The following is a 15,272-nucleotide window of genomic DNA, read 5'->3' on the forward strand; positions in this document are numbered from 1 at the left end:
GGATGACTTTTAACAAGTTGCTAGTTATTATACTGTGGTATTGAGTGCACTTACTTATTGTCTCTTTAATGTTAAACTATAGCTATAGCTGTTTTCTTAATTAAAGAAAACTAAAAAAAATTCCACAAAAATATCTCACCATGCACAAGGTTTGTAAAATTTCTTATCAATTGTAATGAAACAACTTAATCATCCATCATAAACCTTATTGTAATAAATACCACCACTACCATACACTTCTAACTCTACAGACGAGGTTGTTTTGTGAGGTGTCTTCATTTGCCGGTATCACACGAAAAAGACATACAAACTTATTTTTCGTGTCGCGCTATTAAAGTTGAAAGAAGTTTAGATCATTCTCATATGAGGGTAGTCATAATGTATAATCTTGGCATCTACTCATCTAAATTGGTGGCAAAATGACGTTATTGAAGCAAAATGAAGAATGAAATTTAAAAAAATCGTTGACGGTCTTGGCGTGACTGAAAAGTAAAATTTTCGAATTTTCATCTTGTTAGGAACCACGCTCAACTTACCAAGATAATTTTTATTTTTCAATTCCATTCTTCATTTGGCTCCAATACCTTCATTTTGACACTAATTTGGATTTTCTGCAATGAGTTGTTGCGGGGATATCGGGGATATACACTGGCGTTACTCTCGTTCTAGCCCTTCTAGCGAGAGATTCTTTTGAAAAACAGCCTACCGAAAGGTACCTAGAAAGGATTTCGACCCTAGAAGCCAAAACCACTTTCAAAAAAATTCTTCGAAGCTTGTGTGGCTGGTGAAAGGTGATCAAAAACCGAAAACTTGAACTTTTCTTACTAAAATTTCTCCAGTTACACGAGCCGTACAGGGTCGTTTGGGATGTCATTAGAAAGGTTATTGCATATACTTTCGGGCCAAATAGGGTCTTATTAGGTTTAAAATTCATTTTCACTAAAATATGTGCAGTTGAAGTTTTCAACAGAAGACTTACACTGTTCTTACAGAAATTTCGCGAGGTACACAAAACGTACATGGTCGTGTGGTTATGTGGTTTGGATGCATATGCGATGAAATATGGTCACTTAAACAGTTCAACTTCTAGTCAAGTTGATCTAAATATTTTCCACGGATTGAATCTATTCCTTCATTGGTTTTGACATAAATTTTACTATATAAGACTGACGTTAGCCAAAACTCATTAATAATTTTTGTCCTCGTTGTTGTCAATGGCAGATGATGAGCCAAAATGATGTTCTGATGTCTACACATTCCATTGACTGAAGTGACACACTGTCAGGTTTCAGTACCCTATTTAGAGTACCACTCATGCTTGAAGAGCGTTGCTACAATTAATTATTTTGTTGGCCGATTGCGTCATCGCTGTTGTTTTTGAAAACAGAGTACCGCCAAAGAAAAAAAAACAGAGTACCGCTCTCGGGTTCACTGTAAACCAAATCATCCCACAAATGTTTTCATCAATGGTCCTGATGTAAATAATGGAACTTTTCTCTTTTAATATTCTCATTACAGACACTGTCCTATATTCCTCGAATAAATCGCTCACTAATTCCTACGAAATTCATCGGCCGTTCAGTATCAACGGGTGGATTTAACGTAAAATTAAGCGATGGTACAGAACTATTCGAAACTTGATTTGATTTTAATAAGTCACTAAACCCAAATTTCTTAAAAGATCAACGAGAAATGCAAGAATCGGCTAGAAAATTCACTAAAGAGGAAATAATTCCGATGGCAGCGTACTTCGATAAAACTGGTGAACATCCACATAACATTGTGAAAAAAGCCCATGCCCTCGGTTTGATGAATCGCCACATTCCACAAGACTATGGTAAGTAAACTGCCATGAATGAACCCAAAGCATTTACTATAAATCGCGAACCAAAACCTAAAATATGTTTCTAAAATTCGACGGTTACTTGTCGTATGTTAGGTGGTCTCGGACTTAGCGTTTTTGAATCATGTTTAATTACGGAGGAGTTAGCTTTCGGTTGCACTGGCATTTTGTTAGCGATTGAAGGTACGGCTTTAGCTCAAACACCGCTGATTTTAGCCGGAAATGCCGAACAGAAAAAGAAATACCTAGGAAGACTTATCGAAGAGCCAATCCATACTGTGAGTCATTCTAGTTGTGGTTTCTGAATAAAAGTTTGTACAAAAATCTTTCGCTTAGGCATATGCTGTGACTGAACCTGGAGCCGGATCAGACGTGAATGGCATAAAAACGAAAGCCGAAAAGAAGGGAGACGAGTGGGTAATTAACGGTCAAAAAATGTGGATTACTAACGGAGGCATCGCTAATTGGTACTTTGTACTGGCCAGAACGAATTCCGATCCAAAAGCTCCGGCTAACAAAGCGTTCACTGGCTTCATTGTCGAAGCTAACACATCTGGTGTAACTCCTGGCCGAAAGGAACTGAACATGGGACAACGTTGCTCTGACACGCGTGGAATCACATTCGAAGACGTTCGAGTGCCGAAAGAAAATGTTGTGATGGGCGAAGGAGCTGGCTTCAAAATTGCAATGATGACTTTTGATAAGACTCGTTCTTCCGTGGCTGCCGCTTCCGTTGGACTTGCAAAGAGAGCCTTTTATGAAGCCACAAATTATTCACTGCAAAGGACAACATTTGGTGTGCCAATCGCTAATCATCAGGCTGTTTCAGCGTTACTAGCTGACATGGCAATTGGTGTTGAAACGGGGCGCTTGTCTTGGATGAGAGCTGCATGGGAAGTGGATAATAACGCTCAAAATAGGGGTTATCACGCTGCAATAGCCAAGTGTTATGCATCGGATATGTGCAATCGTGTCGCTTCCGATGCTGTACAAGTGTTTGGTGGCGCAGGTTTTAACTCGGAGTATCCTGTAAGTTGTTACATTCACTTGCGATGTTGTTCCTAGCTTGTTCACTTAAAGATAACATTGTTTCTAGGTGGAGAAATTGATGCGTGACGCTAAGATACTTCAAATATATGAAGGCACATCCCAAATCCAAAGGCTCATAATTGCGAAGTCTTTGATTGCCGATGCAATGGAGAGAGCATAGCAGTGAAGATCGACTTTTTATCATCTGTTGTACAAGAACTGTGTTTAAATAAAAATAAATTTGTGGTTGACTGCAAGCTCCACAGCAAACATTGTCTAATTTTTCCTACAATTTATAATACAAATTGAAGTACGGTGGTGGATTGTGTTAGGACATAGCACTGTTTCTAGCATTAACATAGACAATATTTGGAGGCAGATGATATAAAAGTAGGCTTTGCATTTCTTTTGTACAGACTGGAGACCTGCTTTGTTCGTATTAGGTAAAACACGCAACACGTGCAGGCTTAGCTTACACGCATACAAAAGTTGGAGGCTTTTTGACATCTGACTTACTGGAGTTAATGCGAGGACCAGTGCTATGGTTGCGGGGATCTCGATTTATTTCAATAATTCTATTCCATCTAGGAACTTTAAAGGAATATTCGCCTGAATAGAACTTTATTCGTTCTTCTTAAAAATACAGTCTCCTCTAACAGCCCAAAAAGCACGCAACTTCAACTTGTCTCAGTAGTTTTATTATTTAAAAAAGTTAATGTAAACTGAAATCTTGAGTTTGTTGAAAACATTGAGGCTCTTTACGTTTCGCGCATAAACACAATACAGTAGAAGTGATGTAAGCACTTGTTATACATGAGTCTGGTATTTCGTTTCAATTATGGTAATTAAATTGTGACAACAGTGAGATAACATTGCAGCCATAAACTTTGTGATAAAAGAGGGCTTGTAAATTTTGGGTCTTAGTTGTTCTGAAGATGTAGAAAGCCCAGGAGGAATTTTTGAAATAGAATTTTTTCTGGCACGATAAATATGAAGGACGGCAAAACAGCGCACCAAGTAATGATTACCGAATCTGGTACTTCCATTGTTCTAAATAATTTCAACAGATTGATAGAAAATCTTCTACTTCAATTGTTTTATCATGTAGTCATGATATAGGCATCAAAAGACATTCCCCAAAGTTAATCGCTTATTTTTTGTCGTCTTTAACGCTTCAAGCTAGATAAGCTTTGCATAAAAATTTTCATTTTTTTAAAATTGGAACCCAAACGAAGAATGAAATTAAAAAATAAAATTGAAAATCAATATGAATTACTTACCCTTAGAATGAAAGGGGAGGCTCGTCTGTATGTTTGAAAGAAAATAGAAACACACAGTTCTTGTAAAATACCTTGCTTTTACATGCAGCTCGACCAACACCTACCGATACCTTACTGGAACTCCTGGATTGTTTCACCATCCAGATGACGAACCATTTTCATTAAACTGTGGTTTAGGAGAATCATGGAGCGGTATGAGATTTTTATTCTTACAAACTTTGCAGTGTATAGAGAATGGACCTACCCCCCGATTCAACTCAATATTGTCATTTAAAATTTTAAAAAATTCTAAAGATTCACCAAATAATATCGAGCAGCACTTAAAATAATTGATAACTCACACCACGGCAGAGTAAAAACAACCTAGCAGGAGCGGTTCATTTTTGAAACGTCAAATAAGGGACCAAGCGCTCCTGCCTGGTTTACTTTACTCTGCCGTGCTCACACCGTAAGTTCGCTGTAAATTCAAAATGAAACGGACAACAACCAAATGGTTGGTCATTGGTTCATATATCGATTCATCGAAAATTCAAATTCTGAAGCGCACTTATGGTGTGAACTCACAAACAACATAAACACTCAGGGTCTATCTGGCTTTCAAAAGAAGCAGTTGGATAATTGAATAAAAGAAGGCGCTATATAGATATTAAAAAGGTGAATTTAGTTGAAGGTGTAGTTGTGATTCTCCACTGGAGATTCTCCAGGTGAGCACTGAGAACCACAATCGTATTGAGTAAAGATACGGTCATTCAAACAATGCCGCCCCTTTTAACTGAATGAATACGATGAACAATTCAATTTTTACTGTATATAAACCGATCAAAACCGATTGCGACTGTTGACGTTGTTGACTGAATATAAAAGGAAATTGATTCAGTCCAACATTGTCAGTCGATTCATAATAATCTTATAGTTTTTAGTTAAGTCGATCTTTTAGTCAATTTTATACCTTTTCGTTTCGTTAAACTTTTTTTTTTCGCTAAAAATAGAAACTCACCAAAAATCCAATTTTTTCGTTAATTTGAGACTCCAAAATGTACAAGGTAAATGATTCCGCAATTAATTGAAAGTGTCGGTTTATTTGCCTTTCCGAGTCTAAATAGATTTGTGTCATTGTTACTCAATATTCACAAGTTGTGTTAGGTGGTTCATAACATTGTTTTGTTTTTGAATAGAGTGTAAAGTCCACCAAATCGCAGCCATCGCTTCAAGTGATAACCTGCTATTGAGAGAGAATACATACATTATCCCAGAGATTTTAAATTATTGTTTAAGGTCGAATTCAGCAGAACTGTGATGATTTTTGCAATTCATTGCAATTCATGAATGACTTCGGTTGTCTTATTTATTGTCAGGCACAACATTAAGTGGCAAAACAACGAAGTCACTAAAGTATTAGCTCCGGTTTCGACAGAAATAGGGGTGCCCATTTTTACGAATTTTTTTCAGCCAGTTTCTAGACCACAGTAAATTCGAACCCGAGTGTAGTTCAATCAAATTTTCAATGTGGAATGCCAGTGCGAACTTGTATCATACAACAAATGCAGTTGCTATTGAAAAATTGGCCGAAAACTTGATATAGGGTAAAGCTACCACACACGAGCACCTACTGCAATACAGGTCATATATTGTCTTTTCTTTTGTTCGTTCGAACAAACAACGGAAGAGACAGTAGAGGGCTTGTATTACAGTACGTGTCCGTGTTCGGCAGTTTTACCCTATGTGCCTGTGCTAGTCCCAGATCTTAATCAATACAGCGAGAATTCAAAAACATTACTTCGCTATCGTCTCGTTGAGTCATCAAGAGTAAAGTGCATGGATTTCCTTGTTGTCTGCGTAGGTACGTTTCAAGTAGTTTGCGTGGTAGCAATCAGTTTCAATTGATTGATTGATGATCGGATTGAAATGCAAACAAAGACTGATAAAGCTCTCTAATTACAGCAATTATTCGGAAATTTTTCACTTTAAAATTGAATTGAGTGTGTTGACCTATAATCGTTTACTTTTCAGGCACTTAAATCTTTGGCGCCGATAAGTCGCAGGGCATTTTCAACGACAAGTGTCCGGGCGTCAGGTGGCTTTAGTGTCAGCTTAACAGATGGTATGTAAGCCGACCTAATGTCTGTTATCAGCGGAACATATAAGCCGGTGTCTTAGATGTTCTGTTACCTAAAAACAATGTTCAGCACATGACTTCTTGAAGGTTTAATTTCTTCAAATTCAAATTCTTCTTTTCAAAGAACAACGAGAAATGCAAGAATTGGCAAGGAAATTCACGAAGGAGGAAATCATTCCGAATGCAGCGCATTTCGATAGGACCGGTGAATATCCAATTGAAATTGTGAAGAAAGCCCATGCCGTTGGTCTGATGAATGGCCACATTCCACAAGACTGTGGTAGGTTGAATTCTTGGAGTAGTTAGAGGGGCCAGTTTTCGGAAAATTTTAAATGTTTTTTCTCCAAAAGGTGGTCTTGGACTTGGAGTATTTGAATCGTGTTTAGTTACTGAGGAATTGGCGTTTGGATGTACTGGAATTTTGTTAGCGATCGAAGGAACGGGCTTGGGTCAAACACCGGTGATTATGGCTGGCAATGAGGAACAGAAAAAGAAATATTTGGGAAGACTTATTGAGGAGCCAATTGTAGCTGTAAGTTCCAATTCGATCGGTTCGGATGTAAGAATTCTAAATAAATGTTCACTTAGGCGTATGCTGTGACTGAACCTGGAGCAGGATCAGACGTAAATGGTGTGAAAACGAAAGCTGTAAAGAAGGGAGACGAGTGGGTGATTAACGGTCAAAAAATGTGGATCACTAACGGAGGTATGCTTGATAGCTTGTCTTGCCGGCATAAACTTCAACTCAAAATTAAAACCACTTTCACAACACAGGCATCGCCAATTGGTACTTTGTACTGGCCAGAACGAATCCCGATCCAAAAGCTCCGGCTAACAAAGCGTTCACTGGCTTCATTGTCGAAGCTAACACACCAGGTGTAACTCCCGGCCGAAAGGAACTGAACATGGGACAACGTTGTTCTGACACGCGTGGAATCACATTCGAAGACGTTCGAGTGCCGAAAGAAAATGTTGTGATGGGCGAAGGAGCCGGTTTCAAAATTGCAATGATGACTTTCGATAAGACTCGTCCACCTGTGGCTGCCGGTGCCACTGGTCTTGCAAAGCGAGCACTTTATGAAGCCACCAATTATTCGTTGCAACGAACAACGTTTGGTGTGCCAATTGCTCAACATCAAGCCGTTTCAGCGCTGCTAGCTGACATGGCAATTGGTGTGGAAACGGGACGTTTGTCTTGGATGAGAGCCGCATGGGAAGTGGATAATGGCGCTCAGAATAGGAGTTATCACGCTTCAGTCGCTAAGTGCTATGCTGCCGATATGTGCAATCGTGTCGCTTCGGATGCTGTGCAAGTGTTTGGTGGCGCTGGTTTTAATTCGGAATATCCCGTAAGTGGAGACATTGATTGTTTGTAGCCCGTCCTGACAATAATTCGACGATAATTGTTTTCAGGTCGAGAAGTTGATGCGAGACGCTAAGATCTACCAAATCTACGAGGGCACATCTCAAATTCAAAGACTTATCATTGCGAAGTCACTTATTACCGAAGCAATGCAACGAGCTTAAGTAAAATGTGGTCAATTGATTTGTGGATCTGAACATTGATCTGGTATTCGATCTGATTGTTCAATCATTTCTGATCTGATTGTAAAAATGGGTATGAAGGGAGGTGGGTGATTCTAGGAAATCCATAAATTTTTATCGAAAAACAAATTTATTTCGTTTCACTTCGTTCTGATCTTATTCTAATGTAATACTCCCATCTGCTGCAATGCAAACTTTGCAGCCACAGCCTTGGCCTCCTTTTTATTGTTGCTGGCATTCGGTGGCCGATATACCATACCATTCATCTCGACCTAACAAGAGAAGCGTTTATTTAGTAACATTTCCATATCGTAAGAGTGATTCAAACAGCCACAAAGTTACCGTAAATAAAAACTGACGATTATGGTGTGGTCCGTCCTCGCATACCAGATCGTATTTCGGCATCTGCCATTTACGTTTCGCTGACAATTCACCCAGCAACGATACAGGATGCTTGCTTTCCATATTTTGTGTTGCCTGTGCCACGTTCATAGGCTTACGGCGTTTAGGCTGATTATTTGCTCCCGAATTCTGAATTAAATGGTAGAAAATTTTAATTTTCGTGTGTCTGTCCTAAGTAACACAAATTTTACATACATCTTCGTTCGCTACCAAGCCCTTCTTGTCGAGTTTCACTTCCAACAATAGTGGTTGCAGAGATCCATTCTTTTCTTTACCCAATCCTTCGCCTGGTCGCCATCCCTAGAGGTAAATGTTTCGGAAAATTATTGTAAAGAAGATCAATGGAGCTTCATGGAAACATCAATAAATGTTCCTGCAAACGCTTTAGTAGACCTGCAGATCAAATTTTAGTCGATTGGCAGAGAGTCACTTCTCGGCAGAGGAGAAGTTTGTACATGATTTTGGTAGGATTTTTATTGAAGAAAGTTTTGAGGATTAAATTGGGAGCATTGATTTTACTGCTGTGACTCTGATCACCAGAGTCTTGTTCGTTTATTTTGAATTTCAGAATAGAAGGTTTAGGACCACCGTCAATGTGTGAATTAGGTGCAGAAAACGTGTAGAATTTGGTGTACATCTTGGAAGATGTAGCGAACCGAATGCTAGGTCACAGAGTACGAGAATTTCTTTCTAACAAAACCGTTAATTGGAAACCTAGTTAGAGGAATTGTTTTAGATGTAGAGTTTCCAAGCGACCCACCTGTGCAATTAATTTCATGTACAGTAGTGCGTACATGTATTTTCACGTTTATGCACTAGTGTGTTAAAGTGACGTTTCTAAAAATGAGGACTCGTGCCTCGTGCATAAAATCTTGTTCCCAACTTTTGCCAAACAGCAACATCAATTTCATCATTGACTTTATAGCACTGAGTTACATAAATAACTATTTCTCAACTCTGTGGCGAGAAACAAAACATTTATCGCCTTTATTGAGAAGGTATTTATGCTACCGAGTGATAACTACTTTTTTAGGCACGCAGTAGATGCACTTTGAGAAGTGCCTTCTAGCTAGCTACCTAGAAGGTTTTGTGAATCAATGAGTTTCTCAAAAACGTTTTATGCAATCGGTGATACATTAATGTTGTCGATGTTTGTTGCTTTGAAGTAAGGATTAGAGTCCTCGCCTTCTGCTCGAACTACGTTCACTTCAAACAAAACATCAAATATCTAGGCAAGACGGATACTATCCAATCAAACAAACTTACAATAGTGAGGAGAAGTAAAAGAATAACTAAATGTGAAATTGAGTTCTTGTCATGTATGTGTCTTACCATTTTCTGTAGCAGATGCATTCCCATTCCAGAAGATAGCGGTGTGGCCGTAATTAATTGATCCTGTTTGAGAAAATTGGAATAGAAAATTTGGAATTGAAGATTGTGGTACGAAAATAGAAAATCGAATAAAATTGGTTTGATGAACACGAAATTATTTGTTTTAAAATAAAGTTCTAGGAGAGTTGAACAATAAAATGGAATTTTAATAGAAAGCAATGAGAAATTGGTATAATTAGTTGGAACTGATTCCGAGTACATGTAATCACAGACATGGTAAAACTTGGTCTAGTAACAAGACCAAGTTGAAGTTGATCTATTGTAATAACGATAAAAGATAAAAGTTTTGACGATATCTTTCGTTCGACTTAGCGAAAACAACATTTCGAAAACTTTTATTGGACATTGAACTCGTATGGAAAACAAATTGTGCACTACCTTACATACTTACGTACACTCAGGATCATTGTTGGTTCATTTTCATTAACCATTCGTTTTTATTTATGGCTGGAACTCTAAGCTAAATATATCTGGAAGGAAGTAGTATTGTTGTCGGTGTTAATTTTTCTATGCCGCCCATTTGTTCGGTAAATTCAGCTGATGAATCCGAACCAACCGATTCATTAGGGGTAAGCCCGTAGCTAAGATATTTCGTAAAATGACGTCATAAAATCAAATTTTACGCAGTTTGTACAACTGTCTAATGCAGAACTAAATTTAATCTTACGAAGTAGCGTGTTAAGTTTACGAAGTCTTTTTACCAAACAGCCCAAGCACTGGTTTTACCCCTATTCAAACAATTGAGTTTCTCCTTTCTTGTCATACAAAGCCTTTCACTATCGTTGAATGGAAATTTAAATTTTTCCCAAAGTAAAGGCTCATTTTAGAGTCTATTTTCAACAAATAACTCACCCCTTGATTGAAGTTAGTTGACATTTTACTAAATTTCCCTTGAAATTTCCTCAATTTTCAATTTGGGAAATTTTCAAGAATTTCAGAAATTTAAGGAAATAGCTCGAGGAAGAGAGAATAAAGCGTAACAGCAAAATCAACACCGACACTCAATACAACATCCTAACATTATGATCGGAAATTGCATTTTAAAGTCAGTCAACATGTAGGATTTGGAAGAACAGGTTAAGACATGTACGAAGGCATCTCCTACCTAAATTTAAACGGTTTATTGTTCTCACATTAGTCTATATTGTCCTCCACGTTCGAAGACTCATTTTATAAAATTTATAAAAAGTGGAGGCGCCACAGTCTTCGTGATCAGATCAGAAGTGTGTTAACCTGCTCTTTCCAAACCTAGGTCAACATCGCCATTTAAATAATTAGTCGAATGCAATTTCTGTTCGCTCAATCATAATGCATTTCCAAAAACCGTTGTAAATTCAATGTGATTTACCCAGCTACACTTGGCATTAAAAGCAACGACCATGTCCCGATTTCGAGGTCCAATCATTGTCGGCCATCAAGCATGGAATTTATAACGATTTCATTCGCACGTGAGCAGAAAACCGGTTCAATTAGAATTCGAAAATGTTTCAAAGGCCAACCAAAATGTTGGAAGCCATATTGTCCCAGTTAACGCAAGAATTGATCAAATTCCTTTATTTCAATTCAAGGATAAAACACTTGCGTCAACGTTTAACTTCAGTTTAAAATATTAATTCAGTGAGCACCAGTCCCCGAACATGTACGAGTAGTTGGACAACTATTGTTCTTTCATTGATCAAATATTTTTTTACGAATGAGAGAACAATATGTGTTTGATCACTGGTGCATGTCCAGAGACTGGTGCACTAAAAATTTATGACTTTTGATAAAGCTGCCTTGGTGGCCGAATGAAATTTGAGTTGCAAGTATTTCAGTAAGCCATTCAGGACACATTTTCGACTTGTAAAAGAACGCTAATGCCAAGTAGACCTGGTAGTTAATCTTTTAGAAACGGCCCAGTCTCATCTGTCATGGACGTGAAGATAGATGATGAGCTCTGGCTAGTGTTTGAACAACATAACCAACTAAATCGTCAGGTGCCGATACAGTGGCCGTTTCAAAAAGATTAACGGATAACACTTCACTTTATCAGACCAAAAAATTACGGGACAGTCATGGCTTATGGATGAACCAAATTAACCACTTCCAGGTTCCCGTCCGAGGTGTAAACATTTCCTGCAAGTTCTGTTACAAAGTTGAAAATCAAAATCTTTATCCTGGAAATCCTGTCACGCTGGGAAACTGTTTACACCTCGGATCTGGTCTGATAGAATGAAGGTTCCATGAGAATACCATTCGTTTCGCTAAGCAAAATAGTTTATTCATTTCGATGTCGAAATCGAATAAAAATTTGCACGAAACGTCGAAATTTTCATTAGTTTTGTTTAACAGAAAAAAACACAGAAAATTTTGAATGTTCTCCCATTCCCGCAAAGGGACCGAGAAAACATTCAAAACTTCTTTGTCAATGGTCAATGAGTAAAAGGGTCACCTGTCAAATCCTAAAAATAAATCCAAATATTTGACGGTCGATTCTCTGTTGTGTCCGTACTACTCTATCACTCAGTCGGATTAGTTTCATCTACCCCAAAGACTCGATAGTCAAATATTTAAGAAATGTTCGGTTTTTATCGAAACAATCAAAATCACTCACTCTTTTCGCCCAGGCTTGAAAACCGGATGTCAGTTCCCTCGCAGAAAGAATGTTAGCACCAGTGCTGCCTGTGAATTGTCCTGGTATAAATTTTGAGTTAGCCCAAGCCGACATCTGTAAAAACACACCATTTGAGTCTGAACACACTCAATCCTCCATTCACACTCACATCCTTCTGTGTATTGTACATCAATTTGATGGCTTCCTGATCCAATGGATTATCCTGTAACTTCCTCATAGCATTTAACCTCTTTGTTATAATGGTCGTCACGTCCAGGTTCTACGTAAAAACAAGAGGTTGGATTTACAGCTGCAAATCAAAGCATAAATCGACAGAAAGACATACAGTTCCGACATTGGCATCTGGGAAAATATTTGTTTCCGGTGCAGGAACTGGTTCTGGATTAGGAGGTGCTGGCATGATAGCTGCTGGAGCTTGTTTGACTGTTTTCTCAACTTTTGCTGGGGCTGTGGTAGACACATAAAACTTGAAATGTCTTAGAATCGTTGAAAGAATCTGTGTGCTACCTTTCACTGCCGGTTTCTTCGGTGCGGGCGGCACAGGTACCCATTCACTCTCGTTTAATCTATGATGCTGGCCAGACGAAACCGGAAATTGCATCAAAATGGCTTTCGTTTGTTCAGCGGTTTTCGGTGGGATTGGCGTTGCATTCTACGAAGGAGAGAGAAAATGGCTCGGTTTTCATTTTCGTAGAGCAATAAATTGACACCGGCGTGCGTTACCTTGATATTCATAACAATTGGTTCGTTGCGTTCTTTTAGCATGAATGGATGATTGAACGGTCTGTCATTGCCGTCCTCGTCATGATCACTGTCATCAGACACATCGGATAAGTAACCGCTCGATTCACCATTTGATAGTTTTTTGCAGAATTCCGTGAGTTCGTCGACCGATTTTCCTGTAAATTTGAAACAATTTGATTTGAAAGGACTCTACGGACTGGTGTAAGTACTGGATCGATGTAAGTGCTATAAACAATGAACCAATCACCACAGACAGTTTAAACTCACCACCGAAACGCATCTTTGCTAATACTTTCTCCTTAGCCTCCGGTGCCAAATTCTGCGTTCCCGGTAATGTTCCATTCTTCAGCATCGATATGGCATTCTTCCGGGCGATTTCCAGTAAACGTTTCTTGTCAATACGATCGGCCGAATGAAGAGACCTCGAACGAGAACGTCGCCTAGAACCAATGACGTTTTATAAGGTCACTGGAATCGTTATAACCGAAATGAAAGTGGAAGCATACCTTCGTCTATCCCTATCCCGATCATCATATCTGCTACCAAGTCCTCTGTAACCGTGCCCGTAGTATGACGATTCACGCGATTCATACCGATCTCGAGATCTGTTTCGGGGTGACCGATCTCTGTGGCGATCATCTCTGGACCGATTATTACCGTAATAGGAGTCGCGTTCGTAGAAACGGGATCGATTTCTCTCATACGTTTCCTCGTCGGATAATGATATTTCCGACGACTTTGACTGATCACTTTCGCTTTCAACATTGTGTTTGTCACGTTTACGCTCTTTTTCTTTCTCCTTCTTCCGTTGTTCCGCTTGTTTCACATTTTCTTCGAAGACCGCACTGTGTTTGAAGCTTTTGATGAAAATTTTTGACTTCATTTTTGGATCTGATTTCGCGTTTTCCTCACGGTGAACCTTCTCCAGCAGTTGCTTCTCATATTCGTCGATATCCAGCTCTTCCTTGCGCTCCTCATCCTTATCCTTTTCTTTTTTCTTCTTTTTATGTTTGCTCGTTGCGAGCGGATCGTCCGATTTTCTTTTCTTCGATTTTTCTTTCTCACTTTTAATGTCCTTCCCGTCCAATAGTTTGTCCCTCTTCTCCTTTTTCACTTTCTTCAATTTTAACTTCTTCTCCGCCTTGTCGCCATCCTGCCCATCCTCCTCATCACTGCTGCTCCGACCCTTCTTTTTGTGTTTCTTTTTCTTATCTTTCTTGTGTTTCTTTTTCGGCTTTTTCGACGTCTTTCCATCATCGATCAGCAATGTAGTTGGTGGTGCACTATTAAACGACTGAAATAATTCGGCAAGTAATTCTTCCGACGATTTTGTCAATGCGACCGCTTTCTTATCGTCACTAGGCGGTAAGAATGTCGCAAAAACACTTTCACTTATGGTGTGCTCGTTGGAAGAAACAGCCTCTTTTTCCCGCTTCACATTCAGCAATTGTGTTGCTGGATTGCGTACTGGAGATGCTGGTGGAGTGATTTTTTCCTGCTTTATTTTCACTGAACTCAGTGGAATCTCAGGTAACGACACAGAGTTCTTCGGCTCTGTTAGTTGACTGTCTTCACTCATTTTCGTTGGTAAATAATTTGCGCTGTCCGAATAGTTGCTAATAAACTAGCACTCATCACTCACCTAATTTGTTTTAGAAGTTGTTTAAAGCTATACTTCACACCAAGCAACCAAAAATAAAATTTTAATATTTTGACATTTGCTGGAAGATGATGATAGATGAGGTGAATATGGTGAATGCGGCATCAGGTAGACAGAGCTGTCAACATCCGATAGGGTGACAATACATCGCGCGGCCTAATTTTGAACTTTATTTACTTTCAGTGCTTTCAGTTATTTGATTGAAAACTTTCACACAAGAGACATAAGATGCGGTATAAATTCGAATGCAAGGACGGCTCACAATGTAACAAAAAATAACCAGCACCCCGATCAACGCGTGGGGTGAGCTATTAACTTTACTTGTATTTATTCGAAATGTAAGATTATTTACCAATGACATAGTGGCTGTTAGGAGGTCACTGATCTGTTATCGATAACGATGCAAAAAACGAGCATTAAGCTCTAGCCTTCCTTTATATACCAAAGCGAATGTTAAAACCAATGAAGTAAAAGATTTCGTATAAAACTATGGGACGGTACTTTGAAAAACAATCTTTTGACGACACAGGGACCGGGAAAAATTGTGAAAGTGGTTTTCGGATCCTGTAGTTCAAATCTGTCTCGGCAAATAAAAGTGATTCCACTAAAAAAATCGGTCCGATTTTGGTAGGCTGTTTTTTAACAAA

The 15,272-nt window shown here is 38.8% G+C and overlaps 3 protein-coding genes across 6 annotated transcripts; 2 read left to right on the forward strand and 1 right to left on the reverse strand.

The window, feature by feature from the left end:
- Positions 1-45: 45 nt before the first annotated feature.
- On the forward strand, positions 46-3,142 carry LOC119071033 (probable medium-chain specific acyl-CoA dehydrogenase, mitochondrial). The gene is made up of 6 exons (XM_037175632.1): positions 46-149; positions 1,519-1,618; positions 1,682-1,837; positions 1,940-2,121; positions 2,180-2,872; positions 2,940-3,142. The coding sequence occupies exons 1-6, from the start codon at positions 141-143 to the stop codon at positions 3,051-3,053; spliced, it is 1,254 nt and encodes a 417-aa protein (XP_037031527.1). The 5' UTR covers positions 46-140; the 3' UTR covers positions 3,054-3,142.
- Positions 3,143-5,006: 1,864 nt separating this feature from the next.
- Positions 5,007-7,944, forward strand: LOC119071034 (probable medium-chain specific acyl-CoA dehydrogenase, mitochondrial). The gene is made up of 7 exons (XM_037175633.1): positions 5,007-5,195; positions 6,163-6,253; positions 6,393-6,548; positions 6,619-6,800; positions 6,857-6,974; positions 7,043-7,617; positions 7,682-7,944. Exons 1-7 carry the CDS (start codon positions 5,187-5,189, stop codon positions 7,793-7,795), a joined length of 1,245 nt encoding a protein of 414 aa, XP_037031528.1. The 5' UTR covers positions 5,007-5,186; the 3' UTR covers positions 7,796-7,944.
- Positions 7,925-14,691, reverse strand: LOC119071032 (protein SON). 4 transcript variants are annotated; one of them, XM_037175627.1, is made up of 11 exons: positions 13,472-14,690; positions 13,233-13,405; positions 12,945-13,120; positions 12,729-12,873; positions 12,547-12,668; positions 12,370-12,480; positions 12,201-12,314; positions 9,548-9,610; positions 8,411-8,515; positions 8,156-8,344; positions 7,925-8,085 (listed from the first exon to the last, which is right to left on the reverse strand). In XM_037175627.1, exons 1-11 carry the CDS (start codon positions 14,542-14,544, stop codon positions 7,975-7,977), a joined length of 2,382 nt encoding a protein of 793 aa, XP_037031522.1. In that variant the 5' UTR covers positions 14,545-14,690; the 3' UTR covers positions 7,925-7,974. The 4 variants fall into 4 exon arrangements, with proteins under 4 accessions (XP_037031522.1, XP_037031524.1, XP_037031525.1 ...); XM_037175629.1 differs by lacking the exons at positions 7,925-8,085; positions 8,156-8,344; positions 8,411-8,515; positions 9,548-9,610 and adding exons at positions 10,049-10,077; positions 12,039-12,128 and having other exon boundaries at positions 13,472-14,691; XM_037175630.1 differs by lacking the exons at positions 7,925-8,085; positions 8,156-8,344; positions 8,411-8,515; positions 9,548-9,610 and adding an exon at positions 10,049-10,077 and having other exon boundaries at positions 13,472-14,691.
- Positions 14,692-15,272: the final 581 nt, after the last annotated feature.

The sequence above is a fragment of the Bradysia coprophila genome, assembly GCF_014529535.1.
Source record: "Bradysia coprophila strain Holo2 chromosome IV unlocalized genomic scaffold, BU_Bcop_v1 contig_106, whole genome shotgun sequence".
Lineage (NCBI taxonomy): Eukaryota > Metazoa > Arthropoda > Insecta > Diptera > Sciaridae > Bradysia > Bradysia coprophila.